The 20,450-nt window shown below is 40.3% G+C and overlaps 1 protein-coding gene across 2 annotated transcripts in view; it reads right to left on the bottom strand.

Moving 5' to 3' along the window:
* RAB3GAP1 (RAB3 GTPase activating protein catalytic subunit 1) overlaps positions 1–17,183 on the bottom strand; it is a 126,026-nt gene extending 108,843 nt beyond the window's left edge. Inside the window, exons 1-3 of one of the 2 annotated variants that reach the window (XM_060105909.1) lie at positions 17,108–17,183; positions 16,950–17,005; positions 11,684–11,759 (exon numbers count right to left, since the gene is read on the bottom strand). In XM_060105909.1, coding sequence (XP_059961892.1) covers positions 11,684–11,759; positions 16,950–17,005; positions 17,108–17,125 — 150 coding nt within the window. In that variant the 5' untranslated portion in view covers positions 17,126–17,183. Of the gene's footprint in view, positions 1–11,683; positions 11,762–16,949; positions 17,006–17,107 lie in introns of those variants that run through there. The other variant, XM_060105910.1, reaches the window with a different exon arrangement.
* Between the last annotated feature and the right edge of the window lie 3,267 nt (positions 17,184–20,450).

Here is a 20,450-nt window from a genome sequence, read left to right as displayed (position 1 = left end):
GGTTCGTTCCCCAGTCCGGGAAGATCCCACATGCCGCGGAGCGGCTAGGCCTGTGACCCATGGCCGCTGAGCCTCTGCTCCGCAACGGGAGAGGCCATAACAGTGAGAGGCCCGCATACCGCAAAAAAAAAAAAAAAAAAAAAAAAGTATCCGCCTGCCAAGGCAGGGGACGTGGGTTTGAGCCCTGGTCCAGGAAGATCCTACATGCCATGGAGCAACTACTGAACCTGCACTCTAAAGCCCTCAAGCCACAACTACTGAGCCCATGTGCCACAACTACTGAAACCCCCACGCACAGAGCCCATGCTAAGCCACCGCAACGAGAAGTGGATTCTTAACCACTGTGCCACCTACGAAGCCCCCCAAAAATCTTTTAAAATATACAAAGAAAATAAAAACTATGAAATAATAGAACTAAAAATGTCTGAAGAGACGTCTCATCTATCTCTGATGAAACCTGAACCTTTTCAGCCAAAATACGTTACGTAGAGTTTTAGTTTTTCCCAGCTAGGTGCTAAGTTTTTAACTTCTAGGAGCTCTAAGGAAGCAACTGATACTTTTTATAGCAAATAAGTGTTAAGTAATTCTATTATATTCTATTCTACTTAAGCAAATATCATTTTAAAGCCTCTGATGAATACTTTTAAGAGAGGCAACGCCAGCAGCAGCAAAAACTAATTGAGATGGCCCAATGCCACAAAGGAAGTAAGCACTAAAACTAGAATTCCTGAGAGGGAAGGACTGGGAGTGTGGGGATTAGCAGATGTAAACTATTATACATAGGAAGGATAAACAACAAGGTCCTACTGTATAGCACAGGGAACTATATTCGACATCCTGTGATAAACCATAATGGAAAAGAATATGAAAAAAGGAATGTATGTATGTGTATAAGTGAGTCACTCTGCTGTACAGCAGAGATTGCCACAACATTGTAAATCAACTATACTTCAATAAAAAAAAATTTTAGGGCTTCCCTGGTGGCACAGTGGTTGAGAGTCCACCTGCTGATACAGGGGACACGGGTTCATGCCCCAGTCTGGGAAGATCCCACATGCCACGGAGCGGCTGGGCCCATGAGCCATGGCCGCTGAGCCTACACATCCGGAGCCTGTGCTCCGCAGCAGGAGAGGCCGCAGCAGTGAGAGGCCCACGTACCACAAAAAAAAAAAAGGAGAAAAAGAAACTAGAATTCTAATACAAGCCATATGATTGTAGGGCCCATACTCTTTTATTTTGGACCATTTCATTTATTTATGTATTTTTTGGCTGCACTGCTCTGCATGCAGGATCCTAGTTCCCTGACAAGGGATCAAACCCGTGCCCCCTGCAGTGGAAGCGTGGAGTCCTAACCATTGGACTGCCAGGGAATTCCCTAGGGCCCGTACTCTTCATCGCTATGCTATGCTGTCTCTTAAAGATATCTCCTGCCATTTTTTATTACAATAAAATTTTTAACACAATAACAGCAAAGAACTCCAAAAACTTCCAATTTGAAAGAAGAGGAAATATAACATATTTTTCCTTCTGTATAATATCCAGAAAAGCTACGGACATTATGATTACTATTTAAAGGAAAAAGAGTATAAACATTAATTTAAATAATCCTATTTCTAAAAATGTTATAGGCAACTCAATATTGCTTTTTTATTTACTTCATTTCAGAAACACCATATTCTCATCACTGACTGATATTCAACTGTCTAGTCTCCCAAAACTTTAGCGTTTAAAAAATCTCCATTCCCCCCATTCTAATGATCCATGTGACACTTCAGTGTTTGGAGAGAAGGCAAATAAAGAAATATAAATTGTTTATAATGGTGATATCAGTCACAAGTCTGACCTATTGTTGTTACACTGTAGTTTGGGAAGTTTCTCAACAAGAGCAAAACTATAACTAAAATTTATTTTACATTTGCCTTATGAAATTTAAGTACTGAAATAAATGTCATTCCAGTCTACTGGGTGGGTATGAAAAATCTCAACACATTTCAATACTATTAAAGTCATTCTTCTTTTATTAATATTCTAAAGTTAATGATCTTTCTTCCATAAGAAAGAATCTTTCTTCCATAATAATCTTTCTTCCATCTCTCTTCTTATCTTTCAGTGAGATAAGAGTCAGTCACCGGGCTTCCCTGGTGGCGCAGTGGTTGAGAGTCCACCTGCCGAAGCAGGGGACACGGGTTCGTGCCCCGGTCCAGGAAGATCCCACATGCCGCGGAGCGGCTGGGCCCGTCAGCCTGCGTGTCCGGAGCCTGTGATCCGCAACAGGAGAGGCCACACAGTGAGAGGCCCGCGTACCGCAAAAAAATTAAAAAAAAAAAAAAAAAAAAAAGAGTCAGTCACTGACTGGGACTTCCCTGGTGCTCCAGTGGGTAAGATGCCTCACTCCCGATGCAGGGGGCCCGGGTTGGAACCCTGGTCGGGGAACTAGATCCCACATGCATGCCACAACTAACAGTTCTCATGCTGCAATTAAGAAGCCCGCGTGCCGCAAACTAAAGATCCCACATGCCGCAATGAAGATCCCAGCGCAGCCAAAATAAGTAAAAATTTTTTTAAAAAAGAACATAAACAGTTCTATTCTCAGATCATGCCATACTTAAACTTAACATCTCATAAAAAGTACTTCAAATTTTTGATAGATACATAGAATCACGAAATTACAAGACTAAAAAGAATTTAAAAGGTCATTTAATTTCCTTGTCTTCTAGCAGGATCATATTCATACCACCAAGATATTTATCTATTTTATTAAGCCCAAGAAACTAAAATTCCAAAATCTGCCATAGAAACCTATTCTAATACTTCCTTATGTAATTTTACATTTTCTTAAATCTCTGAAGCCAAAAAGAGCAGAGTAAAATAGAAACGTGGGTCTTTGAAGGCAAGCGTGACCTACTTTGGTATAATCCTGCTTAAACCAACTTCTGACAGAATGACTTTGGGCAAATTACTACAAGCACCCACGCCTCATTTCTTGTCCATAAAATACGGTAATAGTTCACCACCAAAATTTGTCTAAGGATTAAGTTAACAGGCACAGTCACAATTATGTTGCATAGTACCATAGCTAATAGTCAATCACTGTCACTTCCTCCTCTCTCTCTTTTTTTTTTTTTTTTTTGCGGTACGCGGGCCTCTCACTGCTGTGGCCCCTCCCGTTGCAGAGCACAGGCTCAGCGGCCATGGCTCACGGGCCCAGCCACTCCGCGGCATGTGGGATCTTCCCGGACCGGGGCACGAACCTGTGTCCCCTGCATCGGCAGGCGGACTCTCAACCACTGCGCCACCTGGGAAGCCCGCCTCCTCTCTCTTTTCTTTTTTTTTTTAATCTTTGGCTGTGATGGGTCTTCACTGCTGCACGTGGGCGTTCTCTAGTTGCAGCAAGCGGGGACTACTCTTCATGGCAGTGCGCAGACTTCTTGTTACGGTGGCTTCTCTCGTTGCAGAGCACAGGCTCTAGGTGCACAGGCTTCAGTAGCTGCAGCATACGGGCTCAGTTGTTGCGGCAAGCAGGCCCTAGAGCACGCGGGCTTCAGTAGTTGCGGTGCATGGGCTCAGTAGTTGAGGCACATGGGCCCTAGTGCACATGGGCTTCAGTAGTTGCAGTGCATGGGCTCAGTAGTTGCGGTGCATGGGCTCTAGAGTGCAGGCTCAGTAGTTGTGGCGCACAGGCTTAGCTGCTCCATGGCATGTGGGATCTTCCCGGACCAGGGATTGAACCCGTGTCCCCTGCACTGGCAGGCGGATTCTTAACCACTGCACCACCAGGGAAGTCCCTCCTTGCCTGGTTGGACAGATCAACCCTCCTTTAGATAAAAATTATAAAATCTGGTTTAAAAAAAAACATTTTTTCAAGGCTCTGGAGAGTGACCAAATTGAGACAGAAACTTGAGAGTTTATCCATGAAAAAATGAAACTGCATCCAATGATATCTGCATTTTGTAACTTCTCATCTAAGACAGCAGTCTCAAATTTTTCTGCCTCAGGATTCCTTTACTTTCTTAAAAGTACTGAGTACCCCATGTAAGAAATTAAAAAGGAAAAAAATTTTTAATTTTTAAATTCATTTAGAATGACAATGAACTTATTATCAATTAAAATAAAATTTTAATATTTTCCAGAACAAAAAAAAATTAACAAGAGGGTGGCATAGTTTTACATTTTGTAAATCTCTTTATTATACAGTTTTAAAAAGACAACTGGATTCTCATATCTGCACCTTCATTCACTCTTTGCAATCCACTGTTCTTCCTGAAGCATATAAAGAAAAAAAGGCATCACATACACAATATAGTTGGAAAAGGCAGGACCTTGTCAACCTTGAAAGGCTCTCAGGGTCCAAAAGAGGTCCTCAGACCACACCATGAGAATTTCTGACCTAATGGTAGTCTAATCTGTGCACAACTAGGGGGTAAGCCCCAAAATTTGCATATAAACTCTGCCCCAAATCTTGGTTAATTGCTAAACCATGCATGCGCAGTAGAGACTCCAGGGTACAGTGACAAAGAAGGAACTTAAAAGAAAAGATTTCAGCTGTTGTCACCACTGAAAAGAGAATGGAATTTTAATCCAATTAAGCTAGAACAAAAAAATACTTTTCAGAGAACACAACAGAATCTAGTCCCTGAATTTCATTCAAAATACAAGCGTAAAATTAAGAAAATACTATCCAGTATTCACACAGAAAAAACACAAAACAAATAAAAAACCAAGAAAATGTGACGTATACGCAAGGGAATACAGTAAACAAAATCCAACCTCAAGATGTAGATGTTGCAATTGGAGGACTAAAGGAAAATATTTTCAAACAACTTTAGAGATAAGCAATCACAGATAATTGGAAATTATAAAAGGAACCAAATACAAATTCTAGACTAAAAACTACAATAATTAAATTTGGAGATACATTAAGTGGGTTTAACAGCAAACTGGAGACAACAGAAGATAAATCCTGAGAAATTATCTGAGAGAAAAAAGACTGAGGAGAGCAGAGCCTCAGAGACCTGTGGAACAGTATGAAGGAGTCAAATATAACTTAAATCACAGAAAAAAAGAATAGGCCAGAAATCTATTTTTAAAATAATGGCCAAAACTTTCCCAGTTTGGTGAAAAACAAAAACTTTACCTATTCAGTATTAATAAAACTAAACAGGAAAAATACAAACAAAATAAACCTATGCACACTCATAGTTAAGACGGCTTAAAAAGATACAGGAAAAAAATCTTGAACGTAGCCTGAGGAAAAAAACACCTAGCTAGAACAAAAATATAAATGCCATCTAATTTCTCAGCAGAAATTATAGAGAACAGAAGACAATGGAACTGTATCTTTAAAGAACTGGAAGGGAAACTTTTCAGCCAGAATTCTTCAGCAAAACTACTCTTCAAAAATCAAGAAAAATAGGGCCTCCCTGGTGGCGCAAGTGGTTGAGAGTCCGCCTGCCGATGCAGGGGATACGGGTTCATGCCCCGGTCTGGGAGGATCCCATATGCCGCGGAGCGGCTGGGCCCGTGAGCCATGGCCGCTGAGCCTGCGCGTCCGGAGCCTGTGCGCCCGGAGCCTGTGCTCCGCGACGGGGGAGGCCACAACAGTGAGAGGCCCGCATACCGCAAAAAAAAAAAAAAAAAAAAAAAAAAAAATCAAGAAAAATAAAGATACTTTTAGATAAAGACAGTATTTTTAGCCAGCCAACAGTATGGCAATTCTTCAAAAAATTAAAAATAGAATTAGCATATGATGCAAGTATTCCACTTCTGGGTACATATCTAAAAGAAATGAACGGGACTCAAACAGATATTTACACACCCATGTTCACAGCAGCATTACTGACAAAAGCCAGAAAGTGGAAATAACCCAAGTGTCCATTAATAGATGAAAGGACAAGCAAAATGTGGTACATATACATCCAATGGAATATTATTCCAACCTAAAAAGGAATGAAATTCTGACACATTCTACCACATGGATGAACCTTGAAGACATTAAGTATGCTAGGTGAAACAAACTAGATACAAAAGGACAAATACTGTATGATCCCACCTATATGAAGGACATAAATCAGTGAATTCATGGAAACAGAAGTACAACAGTGGTTACCAGGGGCTTCGGGTTGGTGGGGAGGGGAGTTTCAGTATGGGTTGATGAAAACTTCAACAATGTAACGCCACTGAATTTTACACTTAAAAATGGTTAAAGTGGTAAACCATAAGTACAAATCGTCCTTGACTTATGATGGTGTTATTATGGCCCAATAAACTCATAATAGGTTAGAAATATCGTTAAGTCAACATAATACACCTAATCTATCATATATTATAGCTTAGCCTAGCCTACCTTAAACATGCTCAGAACACTTAACATTAGCCTAGTTAGACAAAATCTAACACAAAGCCTATTTTGTAATGAAATGTTGACTACCTCATGTAATTTATTGAGTACTTAATGTGAAAAACAGAATGGTTACACAGGTACAGAACCGTTTTAAGTGTATCAGTTGCTTACCCTCGTGACTGAATGGTTTACTGGGAGCTGCAGCTTACTGCCCAGCATCACGAGTGTACTGTACCACACAGGCTAGCCTGGGAAAAGATAAAAATTCAAAGTACAATTTCCACTGAGTGTGTATCACTTTTGCACCATACCCATCGAAAAATCCTAAGTCAGACCACCATAAGGTGGAGACCATCTGTATATATTTTACCACAATAAAAAAAAATTAATCAACATACTTAACCATATTCAGAGAATACAAAAGAAAAACCGGGGGCTTCCCTGGTGGCGCAGTGGTTGAGAGTCCGCCTGCCGATGCAGGGGACACGGGTTCGTGCCCCAGTCCAGGAAGATCCCACATGCCGCGCAGCGGCTAGGCCTGTGAGCCATGGCCGCTGAGCTTGCGCATCCGGAGCCTGTGCTCCGCAACGGGGAGAGGCCACAACAGTGAGAGGCCCACGTACCACAAAAAAAAAAAAAAAAGAAAGAAAAACCATATCACTGTTTCAATAGGTACAGAATAAGATTTGAATAAATTATACCCATGATTTCAAAAAACCCTCTCAGCTAATTAAGAATAGCATTTCCCCTGTGTTATATGAAAAACCTACAATTCTGGGTATTGAAGTGCTGGACATTTCCCCCCTAAAATTGGGAAGGAGGCAAGGATGTCTACTCTCAACAATTCTATTCAAGATGTTATTAAAGGTCTCAGTTAGTGCAATTAAAAATAAGAAATGCAAGGTACAAAAACTGAAGAAGGGCTTCCCTGGTGGCGCAGTGGTTGAGAGTCCGCCTGCCGATGCAGGGGACATGGGTTCGTGCCCCGATCCCGGAAGATCCCACATGCCACGGAGCGGCTGGGCCCGCGAGCCATGGCCGCGGAGCCTGTGTGTCCGGAGCCTGTGCTCCGGAACGGGAGAGGCCACAGCAGTGAGAGGCCCACGTACAGCAAAAAAAAAAAAAAAAAAAAAAATTGAAGAAGAAGTAAAACTGTCCCTATTTACAAACAAAATGACTATGCATGTAGAAGATGCAAAAGAATTAACAAAAAGATTATGAATCTTTACATTTAACCAGGTCTCAAGATACCAAATCAATATACAAAATTTTATTGTATGTCTACGCACTAGCAACAAACAAACGAAAAAGAAAATGTAAAAACAATTCCATTGGGCTTCCCTGGTGGCGCAGTGGTTGAGAGTCCCCTTGCTGATGCAGGGGACACGGGTTCGTGCCCCGGTCTGGGAAGATCCCACATGCCGCGGAGCGGCTATAGGCCCGTGAGCCATGGCTGCTGAGCCTGCGCATCCGGAGCCTGTGCTCCGCAACGGGAGAGGCCACAACAGTGAGAGGCCTGCGTACCGCAAAAAAAAAAAAAAAATTCCATTTACAGCTGCATCATATAACATAAAATATTTAGTAATAAATTTAGCAAAAAAAATGCAAGACCTCATCAATAACTATAAAACATTGCTGCAATAAAGATGACTTAATAAGTGAAGAGATGTCAAGCTTCAAGATTGTCAAAATGTTACTTCTCCTCAAAGTAATCTATAAATTCAACACAATCCCAATCATAGTCCCAGCATAATCATAATCCTTTTTATATAAACTGACAAGCTCATTCTGAAATTAATAATGAAAACAAAGGTCCTAGAACAGACAAAACAATTTGGGAAAACAACAAAAACTAAAGAATTTACATTAACTAAATTTGAGACTTACTCTAAAGCTATTCAGTGGTTCTCAGTTGGAGGCAATTTTGCACCTCAGGGGACATTTGGCAACGTCTAGATACATTTTTGGTTTTCACCACGGGTAGGATGCTACTGGGATCTAACAGGTAGAGGACAGGGATACTACTAAAATTCTATAATACGTGAGACAGCCCCACAACCTGGCCCAAAATTTCAATAGTGCCCAAACTGGGAAAGCCTAAACTACAGTAGTCAAGACAATGTGGTATTGACATCAGGATTTTCAAATAGATTAATGAAACAGAATACAGATTCCAGAAGATGACCCCCCTAGGTCAACTGTCTGACAAAGGAAACAAAGCAATTCAATGGAGAAAAAAGCGTTTTCAACAAAAGGTTCTAGAACAAGATAGCCATATGTAAAAAACTGAACTGTGATTCCCACCTCATACCATACATGTCATTAGTTCATGATGGGGCATATACCTAAATAAAAGCTAAAATGATAAATTCTAGAAGAAAACATATCTACACAACCTAGCAAAAGTACTATCTGTGAAAAGACTTAAAAGCAGAATATATAAAAGAACTAAAAGATCCCTACAACTCAATAAAAACTGAACCCAATTTAAAATATGGACAAAAAACTTGAACAGACATTTCACAAAAAACGACATACAAATGGCTAACAAGCACACGAAAAAAGTGGTCAATACCAGTATTCATCACAGAAATACAAAAGTAAAACCAGAAGGAGAAATACAAATTAATTCCGCAAACTACATACCCATTAGGAGGACCAAAATTTACAAGTCTGAAAACAAACAACTGTTGGTGAAAATATGAAATGACCCAAACTCTCACATATTGCTGGTGGGTAGGTAAAATGTTACAAAAGATCTAGCAATTTCTCATAAAGTTAAGCATACACTTAGCCTATGACCCAGTAATTCTACTCCTAGGTATTTACCCAAGAGAAATAAAAACATACCTCTACAAAAGGCCTCATGTAAGCATGTTCTGCTTTATTCATAATAGCGAATATGTCTGTCAACAAGTGACACACTGTGGTATATTCATACAACAGACTACTATTCAGCAATAAAAATACTGATACCTGCAACAACCTAGAATAATCTCAAATATTATGTAAAACAAGCCAGCATAAAGAGTATGTACTGTATGATAGCATGCATATCCAATCACAGAGCCGGCAAAAGTAATCTATGGTTTAAAAGAAAAAAGGAAAAGAACAGCAGATGCCTTGGAAGGGCAGGGGGCGGTGGGGGGGGGGTTGCTGCAGGGAGAAGACATGAGTGAGGAACATGGGAATCAAGTGGAAAGGTTCACTATGGACATTTCTGGGATGACAGAAATGTCCAGTATCTTGAGTGAGGAATCTTACATGATATAAACATGTATCAAAATAAGCAGTTTTGTGCATTATGTATACTTTATTAAAAAAACTATTTTAAAAAATCTAGTAGGGGTGGCGAGTAGATAGTAGTAATGTTGAAATAAGAAATAGAAGAACTGTTGAACCTGAGTGACACACACATGGGGGTTCCCTATACTATTTTTGAAATTTTCCATAATTAAAGGTATTTAAAAAATAATTTCTCTTAATTCTCCCTCAGTGGAGGAAGAGAATTGGTAATCACTGTCCTTGACATAAATTACACTCTTACTAAGGTATTGTCTAAATTTTCTTTTTTATGCTGAATATATACAGCATATATATACTCCTTTACACTTTCTTTAATCTTATTGATCATAGTTACAGCTCACCTTGAAACCTGTTCATATTTTCCATATTTGATTTATTTACTACTACCTGTAGGGAGAAAATACTCCTTTTGCCCCTACTACCTGATAGCAATATGCTACCTACTTTGAATACATTACCCAACTTAAATCCCAAAGTTGAATTTAGCATCTAGAATTTTAATCTTATTTACTTATTAATTACCTCTCTCATGAAAATTCATGTGCAATGGCAAACAAGGATCTTATCCTGTTCACTACTTCTTCAGACATGGCACATAAAGGATACCCAGTGAATATGTGTAAATCAAAGAATTAAGGAATATAATGTATCAGAGCTCACAAATACACAGTTTAACTCTCTTTCTGATAGTACAAATCACTTCCCACTCCAGTTATATCCAGCTTGTTTTGCCTTTTATTGGCATTTATATCAACTGCTATGTCTTTGTTTCAAGTGGAATAGAATATCTGTTTCAGAACTTCACATTTCCTCTATTCAAAAATACAATCATAAAATATTTAAACACAGTTGATTTAATGTATATATTTCACTATATTAAATGATGTGATTTCTTTTTCTGCTCTTATTCATATGGATAAAGAAAAAAATCATAATACTTTGAGAGTCTCAAATTCTGTTAACATCACAATAAAGCTAGCAAATATTGAGAATTGAGAGTTCCTTACATAGGGATAAAATGCAGTTAAGAATAGATTTTTTTTTTAAGAATAGATTTTTAACAAAAACAATGATCAAATTTACTTGAAAAGAATTTACCTAACAAAGAGAGCATCTATATAAGCCTAAAATCAAACTGTTAGCTCCCTTCAGTGAAATACAGGAAATCTAGGTTTGTTCTCAGAGTATGTGCTTCAGTAAACATTTGGAGCATGGTTTATGAGCAAAACTATTAATATCTTAAATTAGGATTAGTTTCACCTCAATTTTTAATATTTTTTTCACTCTTTTTTTTTATTCTCAAATATCCTCAAAACATCCATAAAGTTAAAAAAGGAAGAGGGAAAGGACAAACATTATTAGTGGTATCATAAAACACAAAAACTGAGTAAAATAACTACTAATGACATCAAGTTAGTTGTTGAAACCAAGATTTTTCCTCATTAGTTATGCAAAGCACTCTACCCAAGAAGTTGGTAGTTGCGATTTTTCTCTGACCAAAATAATCTGAAAAACTATTTTCGAACATTCTAAGGGAGAAAGCAAGAGAGAAGTAAACATCAGGAGAAACAGAAATAAAATCACTCACAAAGAATGACATTACACATACAAAATTTTATTATTTAAAAAGCAGGTCACACTGGGCTTCCCTGGTGGCGCAGTGGTTGAGAGTCTGCCTGCCGATGCAGGGGACACGGGTTTGTGCCCCGGTCCGGGAAGTTCCCACATGCTGGGCCCGTGAGCCATGGCCACTGAGCCTGCACGTCCAGAGCCTGTGCTCCACGGGAGAGGCCACAACACTGAGAAGCCCACGTACCGCAAAAACAAACAAACAAACAAAAAAACAGGTCACAAGTATCTTACAAATATTGTTCGCCATAGATTCCAATCCAAGTTCTTCCAGATGCCATTTTATGTTCATAGATTATATATAACTTTAAAAGCATTTACTTTAAATGTACCAAATGCAGCAAAAGACTTAAAAATAGAAGTTTCAAAGCAAATACTCATTTAGAGACACCAGCAAATAGATCTGACCTTTTCAAGTGGCTTTCCCAAAGAGTTTCCAATCAGTTTCCAGTCATTCAAGACTTCTTCAATTTTGGAAATAAACCTAGGAAAGAGGAAAAAACTTTCTAAATATGTAACCACATTTTTTCCTATTATATAATTTCTTTAAAATTTTTTTTTTTAATATTTTAACACTTTCAACAAAGAAGTCTCAGTAAGTTTAGTATTGTTAGCCTAATTTATGGATGTGAAATAAAAATGAAAATAATCTTTAGCCCAGGAATTCGTAGATTGAGGGACTTCCCTGGTGGCCCAGTGGTTAAGAATCCGCCGGCCAATGCAGGGGTCATGGGTTCGATCCCTTGTCTAGGAAGATCCAACATGCCGTGGAATATCTAAGCCCATGTGCCACAACTACTGAGTCTGCACTCTACAGCCTGCGAGCCACAACTACTGAAGCCCGTGCACCTAGAGCCCGTGCTCCACGACAAGAGAAGCCACCGCACTGAGAAGCCTGCACACTGCAAGGAAGAGTAGCCCCCGCTCTCCACAACTAGAGAAAGCCCGTGTGCAGCAACAAACACCCAACGCCGCCAAAAATAAATAAAATTTAAAAAATAATAAATTCCCTTGATAATACGTGGATTTAAAGTTTCTGTTTAAAAAAAAAGAATCAGGGGCTTCCCTGGTGGCGCAGTGGTTGAGAGTCCGCCTGCCGATGCAGGGTACACAGGTTCGTGCCCCGGTCCGGGAAGATCCCACGTGCCGCGGAGCGGCTGGGCCCGTGAGCCATGGCCGCTGAGCCTGCACGTCAGGAGCCTGTGCTCCGCAGCGGGAGGGGCCACAACAGTGAGAGGCCCGCGTACCGCAAATAAATAAATAAATAATCAAAACAATGCAAAATTTAAAAAAAAAGAATTCTTAGATTTCTTAGACTGACTTTTTTAAGTCTACTGCCAACCCAACAAAGCCTGTTCTGCCCTCTATAAAATATAAGAGTAAATCTCTCCATATTGAAATGAATATAGTAAATTTGAGACAGAAAAACTAACAGACTAAAATGATACTAGTAAAGATAATTATGAAGCCAATGATTTCTTCACTACCCTCCAAATAACTGATCTATTTAAATTAACTTTTCCTTTAAAGATATTTATTAATTCCCTGATTTGCCTCCCCCTCCCCCAAAAAACATTATTTGGGAACTTCTCCATTAAAAACAAGTTTTAAGGGACAGCTGGCAAGAAATTAAAAGTAGATTTGTCAGCTTTAAGGAATAATCAACAGATTTTTTAACTATTCACTGTCTGATCTTTAAATCTAATGATCAAGCAGACCTATTAAAGAGAATGAACTCTGACTAGCAACATGCTCAATTTCAGCAAATGAACACTGTCACATCTCAGTAGCAGTGTTCAATACATATTAAAGGACACTGTCAGAAGACCTGTTATTACTCTAAGAAGCTGCCTTCTTACACTGTATATGTATGATGCAATTTAACAGCAACACTGCTCTCCTAAAACACTTACATAGTATTGCTAGAGTACTAGAGTTAATTCTAGTCAAAATATATTCAAAAGTATCAGGTTTTTCCTGTCAGTGACATTATAAAGTATTTATTTACATTCTTGGGGTAAAGGTAGTAATGGGAGTTTTAATGATTCAACTGAACCTTCTAATTACCTCCTCTTTAAAATTAAAAAAAGATATTAATACAGTATTTTGAGGGGGTTCAAATGGCAATTATCAGCTTTTATGAAGAGTGCTCTAGAAATAAGTAAACACGTTTGCAAAAAAAGAAATAAAAAATTCAAATGTAGGCATACGTGAGCAAAAATCTGTATGTGAAATACACATTAAATTTATAAAGGTAAAAAACTGGAAACTGCCTTAAAGTCCAACTGCAGCAACCAGCTGTAAATTTATGGTACATCCATTCAAAGAACTAATATGCACCCATTAAAAATCATGTTTTGAAGCCCATTTGAGGAAATAAGAAAATGTCCATACGTTAGATGAAAAAATGGAAGCTACAGAAATAAATATTGGGACTTCCCCAATGGTGCAGTGGTTAAGAATCTGCCTGCCAATGCAGGAGACACGGGTTCGAGCCCTGGTCCGGGAAGATCCCACATGTGTGCTGTGGAGCAACTAAGCCCACGTGCCACAACTACTGAAGCCTGCGCGCCTGGAACCCATTGCCCGCAACAAGATAAACTACCGCACAGAGAAGCCCGCACACCACAACAAAGAGTAGCCCCTGCTCGCCACAACTAGAGAAAGCCCACGTGTAGCAACAAAGACCCAACGCAGCCAAAAATAAATTAATTAATTAAAAAAAAAAGATTTTAGAAATAAATATTAATACAGTTTAACACAAAAAGTTTACAACACACAGATTACAAGGAATTTTCTCAAAATATTAACCGCAGCTATCTCCTGCTGGTAGGATTACAGGTGATTTTTTTTATTTTATAATGATGTATTATAATAAAAATAATTTAAAATAATACAGCTTTCATGGTAAAAGGAACATTTTAAAATATTCATTGTATGAATCCTATCAGTACTAAAACAAACCAAAATTGGGCTCTATCCTGTAAGTATTGATTACAAAAATGTAATAACTTTATCCCTGAAAGCTCTCCATATCTCACCTGAAGAGTCACTTCCTCTTACTTCTCATTCTGTATTAGGTTTTTTTGTTGTATGCTCTTAAAAGAGCAGGTTTCTTTCTCTTCTCAGTATTTCAATTGTAATTACAGACTCTTGTACTATTATTTGATTCATGTCTGTCTATTCCATTAGTCTGTACATTCAGCAAGAGCAGGAACCATATGCTTTCACTGACCACCACATCCCTAATGCCCTGCACTGTGCTTGACACATGGGTACTCAATATTTTTTCAATGGACAAGGGATAAAAAGAGTTACTGGCTTCTCTCAATAAACTGTCCATATGGCTCATAACATAGTGACAAGAAATTTCATTCAAACATTAAACTCAAGGTTTAAAAGACTCCAAAGTCTTAACATTTTCCCAAACTGTAAAACATTGGTTTTACTTTAGAAACAAGAGCTTAAAAGTCAAAAGTCAAAGTTCCTACTTTGTGGTAGTTTTCAAAGCTGTGTTAACAATTACTTCCAAATAAGGAGCTAAAGGATTTAATAGTCCACTTCAGGATACTTTAAAAATTTAGCTAGTGGAAAGTGATCATTTTTCCATTAAATACTCTTGTTTCCTCTTGTTTCTTGTTTCTTCATCCCACTCTCCAAGATCCAAATTACATTTTCTAACTATCTTTAAGACATTAAGTTATTATTTCAAATTCAACAAGTCTAAAACTGTATTCTCACTTTGCCACTTTCGTATCTTCATTCTCTCAGGCAAGAAACTGAAGTTCCCTGTTTGATTTTTTTTTTTTCTACTTGTACATTTCATCAAGCCTATCATCGACTTCTTTGAAATGTCTAACAATCTTCCCTCCTAGCCTCTCTCTCCAGTCTCCAAATCACCAACCTAATAATCAAAGTAACTTCATTTTACCTCATCTCCTCAAACAACCCTCATATCACTTCGCCACTTTAAAATCAAAGGTCCCTGGGCTTCCCAGGTGGCGCAGTGGTTGACAGTCCGCCTGCCGATGCAGGGGACACGGGTTCGTGCCCCGATTCGGGAGGATCCCACATGCCGCGGAGCGGCTGGGCCCGTGAGCCATGGCCGCTGAGCCTGTGCGTCCGGAGCCTGTGCTCCGCAGCGGGAAGGGCCACAACAGTGAGAGGCCCGCGTACCGCAAAAAAAAAAAAAAAAAAAAAAAAAAAAAAAAAAAAATCAAAGGTCCCTCCCTACTGCTCTTTAATGTTCTAAAGTGTGGTCTCCTGACCAGCAGTAGCAGCAGCATCACCTGGGAGCTTGTTAGAAATGCAAATTTTTGAATCTCAGGCATACAAAATCATCAACTATGATTCCGACGCACACTGAAGTCTTAAAGCACCAAATTTAGATTCCTTTACTTAGCTTTGGAAGCTGTCTATAACCTGGTCCTATCTTCCTTAATAACCTTGTTTACTTCCCTTCAACAGCCTTCACTCCAGTAAAGACATTTCATTAAATCCCAAAGGTTTTCACCTGTCTCTGTTCACGTCGGGACCTTCTCGTATTTAACCAATTACTTTCCACTTTCCAGGCCCAGCACATTTCCTATCTTTTCTATGAAAATACCTCCAACAATTATAATCCACAGCAATAGCATCCTTAAACTAATTTAACTATTTGCTGTTTTGCTTTTTTTAACACATGGATCAAGGGTTTTGTTTTGGCTTTGTTCTTCTCTGTTAGTATAGTTCTGAACACACAGTACCCGCTTAATAAAGCCTTGCCACTGTGCTTGTCTCTTACAGACTTTTTGGGGGGGCGGGGGAAGGGACCAGGTCAAACAAGTATCCCAGCAGGGATCTCTTCTACGCCGTTTAATGACATGACATTCACATCCAGATGGATTTCCTCTCCCAACCAGAAAGATTACAAAATGTTCCAACAAGCTAACTACTCACCCCAACACTCAGAAAACCTGAAGGGCCTCTGGGACATCAAACTGATAACACCTGGATCCAAGCTATCACTCCTCCCCAAACTTGGCCTTCAACTAATTCCAGCGATCCTACAGTTTCACGTAGCTGTTTCAACTAGGAGTTTGATGGCACCGGAAGCCTGGGCACATTACCCACTGAAATGGAACAACTTGAATCAAAGCGTTCCCAAGCCAGACGCGGACTATTTCAAAAGGTTATTCTAAAAGACAAGATGGAGCTGGTGGGAGTGGCAGACGGACAACCACCAGGACTTTGAAGAAAGGCCTGCTCCTGAAAAGGACGTACACGGAAAGAAAAAAAGAAAGAAAGAAAAAAGCACCTGCGAAGTTTATTGCTCACTATAACAAAATGACGTACACGGAAAGGAACGCAGGAACGGAAGCGGTAGCCTGGGAACTGTTTCTGCGGGTGGGCAGCAACGAGAGAACCAAAGGTCTAAGGAGAGTGGCCGGAGAGCGGAGAAAACTAAACTCCTCCGGGGTTTGGCTGATGTGGGCGGGCCGGGGCTAGTCAGACGCGAGACGCAGAAGAGGCTTGCGGCCGACCACAGCAAGGAGGAGGCAGAGCCCTGGACACCCACGGGTCTTACTTTTCCCGCAGAAGTGGCGTCTGGGTTGGGGGAGTCTATACTGGGGGAGTGGCGGGGGGAGACGCCTGGGCCCAAAGTGGTGGTAACCAATGATAACGACTCACTCACCTTTCCCATTCCGAGGCAGTGGTGAAGTCCGTGATCTCAAATACCTCGGACTCGGGCTGCGGAAAGTGAAAGGAAAAAAAGAGATTGAGCTCCGGGGCGCTGACGCGGAGGAGCAAACTTAAACAGAGATAGGGACAGGGAGGGAGCAAACACCTCACCTCACTGTCGGCCGCCATCTTGAGGAGCGCCGAGGCGAGCGCTAGGGCTGCCGGGAAGAAGAGCAGGAGGGCGGGGGCGGGGTGGGCGGGGAGGAGAGCCGAGAACTGGCGGAGGCGGGGAGGGGAGGGGATGGGCGGTGCCTCCGCGCAGCCCCGCCCTCGGAGTCCCTCTAGGAAAAGTCTTCTCAAGCTGAAATCATTTGATTTTTGTTTTTTAATGTTTTTGGTTCCTGAGGAGGAAGAATTTACTCTGCCCTCAAGTCCCCGTTCTTTGGCTGATTTAATACAATTTAAAATTTTCCTGTAGAGCAATGAATTCAGGAAGGGAACAGAAGCAAAGAGGTAAGACAAGGCCCTAGACTCATGTGGATACCAGTGTATTAAAAAACCTAAAACACATTGCTTGTGTTTCTGTTTTTCTTTCCACCTCTGTTGATTGATTGCAAGGCACTGAGCTAGATGCCATAATATCCACCCTCCCTTACCCCTACCCCTCAGAGAGTTTACAGTTTGGGTAGGTCATCAAATAAAATCATTATGCTATTTATCTGGTTTCTGAGAAGAGCAACATGCTGTGCAATGAACACAACACTTTTTAAGTCACTGAGGAACAGAAGGAGTGCCAGCTAGCAGTTAGTAATTATATCTCATACATTCTGAAATATTTACAGAGGAAATCATACCATGTCCAGAATTTGTTTCAAAATAAGGGGAGGGAGGAGTGGATAGAGCTAGAAATAAAGCAAGATTAGCCATGAGTGGATTATTGTTTAAGCCACTGATGGTTACCTGGGTATTTATACTATTCCCTACTTCTGTTAGGTCTGAAATTTTTCGTAATTAAAAGCTTTTTTAAAGTTTTTTAAAGGGCTTCCCTGGTGGTACAGTGGTTAAGAATCTGCCTGCCAATGCAGGGGACACGGGTTTGATCCCTGGTCCAGGAAGATCCCACGTGCCAAGGAGCAACTAAGCCCATACACCACAACTACTGAGCCTGCACCCTAGAGCCCACAAGCCACAAGTACTGAGCCCGTGTGCCACAACTACTGAAGCCCGCAGTCCTAGAGCCCATGCACTTCAAGAAGAGAAGCCACCCCAGTGAGAAGCCCATGCACCTCAATGAAGAGTATCCCCCACTCGCCACAACTAGGGAAAGCCTGTGCATGGCAACAAAGACTGAATGCAGCAAAAAATAAATAAATTTAAAAAATAAATTGTTTTTAAAGTTTTTTAAAAATTAAGTCTCATTTACTGATTTTCTGCAACTCACAAGAAGGGATTCATGGGTAGAGGACTCAGAAATACAGCTTTAGCAATTAAAAATTTTAATCTTAAGAGCAGGAGATATCAAAAATTTAGTGTAGATGATGCAGATGAGTTAACTTAGGTCAGAAGAATTTGATAATTATTGCCAGTGCCAAGACTTGAATCCCTGTCTCTTAATATTCTTTCTAGTTTCTGTTCACTACACTAGTGGGAGTTGGGGGTTACTACTGCAGCAATCTTTCCCAAGAGGTCTGAACTTCCACCTTCATTCATTTATAAGCATTTATTAAATACCTACTATAAGCCAACCATTATGTTAGATGGCAGGGAAATGAAGACATATGGCAGATACAATCCCTGATTTCAAGGAACTCAGGATCAAGTAGGGAAACTGGAAATTACTGCACAAACAGAAAGAGGAGATGCTACATATTTCAGTATCACTGTTAGCAACTTGGAGGTAATTGGTGACCTTGACAAGAAGAATCCTGGGGGCCAGCTGAAGGATAAGGTGGAGGCAGCCAGGTTGGGGGCAGGGAAGGCTTTTAAGGACAGAGAATAGCATATTCAGAGGCTTAAAGGTAGGAAAGTCTGATCTGTCTAGTGAACTGAAAGAGGACACTTAGAGCACAGTGGTTGCAATGAAGTTGGAGAGGTAGGCATGGGCCAGACCATATAGGGCCTTCTGTATGGCCCTTATGTGAAGCACAATGGACCTCACTAAAATGTTTTAAGCAAGAGAGCATTGTGATCCAATTTACATTTTGCAAAAATCTGGATGCTACAGGAATGGATTGGGGCGGGGGACAAAAGAAGAAATAGGAACAGCTCGTGACTATTAAAGCATCCAAAGAGAGATGGTGTGGAGGCTTTGACTAGGGAGGGTCAGCAGACAAGGTAAACTGATTTGATATGTATTTTGGAGATACAATAGACAGGACTTGATGATGGATTCAATGCAGGGATAAGGGAAAGGTAGGAATCAAAGATATTTTGCAAGATTCTGGCCTAAGCAACTGTGTGAGGATAATGCCATTTTCTGAGATGAAGATGGGAAGGAGCAAGAAAACTATAGTTTGGTTTGGGAAGCGTTAAGTTTGACATGCTTGTAAGATATTCAAGGGGAGCTGTAAAGGAGAACATTGGGTGTAAGACTAGAACTCAGAGGCAAGATCTGGGGTAAAGATATGCACTTGGGAGTATTTTAACTCACAAGAACAGATGAGAAGACTTAAGAGAATATAGAAAGAAGAAGAAGAGCCTCATAAAAAGCTTGAAGACATTTTGTATTTAGAGACTGGATAAAGGAAAGTATATAGTGAGAGAGGAAAGGAGTGGGTAGAGAAATAGGAAGACAAGGAAAGAGTGATGGCATAGAACTCAAGAAAGGAGAATGTTTCGGAATGGTAAATATTGACTGCTGCTAGGACTTCCACCAGATTCCGCATGCTGCAACCAAGAGCTTGCAAGCTGCAACTAAAGACCAGGCGCAGCCAAATAAATAGATAAGTAAATTTTTTTTTTAAATATTGATTGCTGTTGATAAAGCAGGTGAAAGAGGAATATAAGGTCAAGGGTGATTGTTGGTGTTGTTTCTTGGGTTTTGTTTGTCTTTAAGGTAGAGGATAGTGGCTATGTTTTTATGCTGATTCGAATAATCTAGGAGCATGTGAGAGAGATTGATGATGGAGGGGAGATGCGAGATTGATGATGGAGGGGAGATGCAAGACTGAAGTTCTTGATAAGGTGAGAGGGAGGAAATCCACAGAGCTGGCAGTCACACAACCCCAGGGGGCAGCATTCACATGGCATGCTGAAGTCTTGCTTCAGGAGGTGCCACCCACAGAAAGCACCTTGTGGACAGTGCTCACTGGAGTTGTGGAGCAAGATGGTACCAGGAATTCGGAGCACATGTAGCAGGAGGGAAAGAAGGATATGTTGTGAGGTTGGCTTTTCTTGAGAAGGGAAAGAAGGGAGGAAAATGCTGGAGACAGACATAGACATTGGGACAGTGATACATATAAAAGGAAAAGAGCTGTTCACGTAAAACTTTTTAAGGTTCTCTCCAAGTGAAATA

Source organism: Mesoplodon densirostris, chromosome 8 (genome assembly GCF_025265405.1).
Source record: "Mesoplodon densirostris isolate mMesDen1 chromosome 8, mMesDen1 primary haplotype, whole genome shotgun sequence".
In the NCBI taxonomy this organism is placed as follows: Eukaryota; Metazoa; Chordata; class Mammalia; order Artiodactyla; family Ziphiidae; genus Mesoplodon; species Mesoplodon densirostris.
This window is presented reverse-complemented; position numbering and strand designations above follow the sequence as displayed.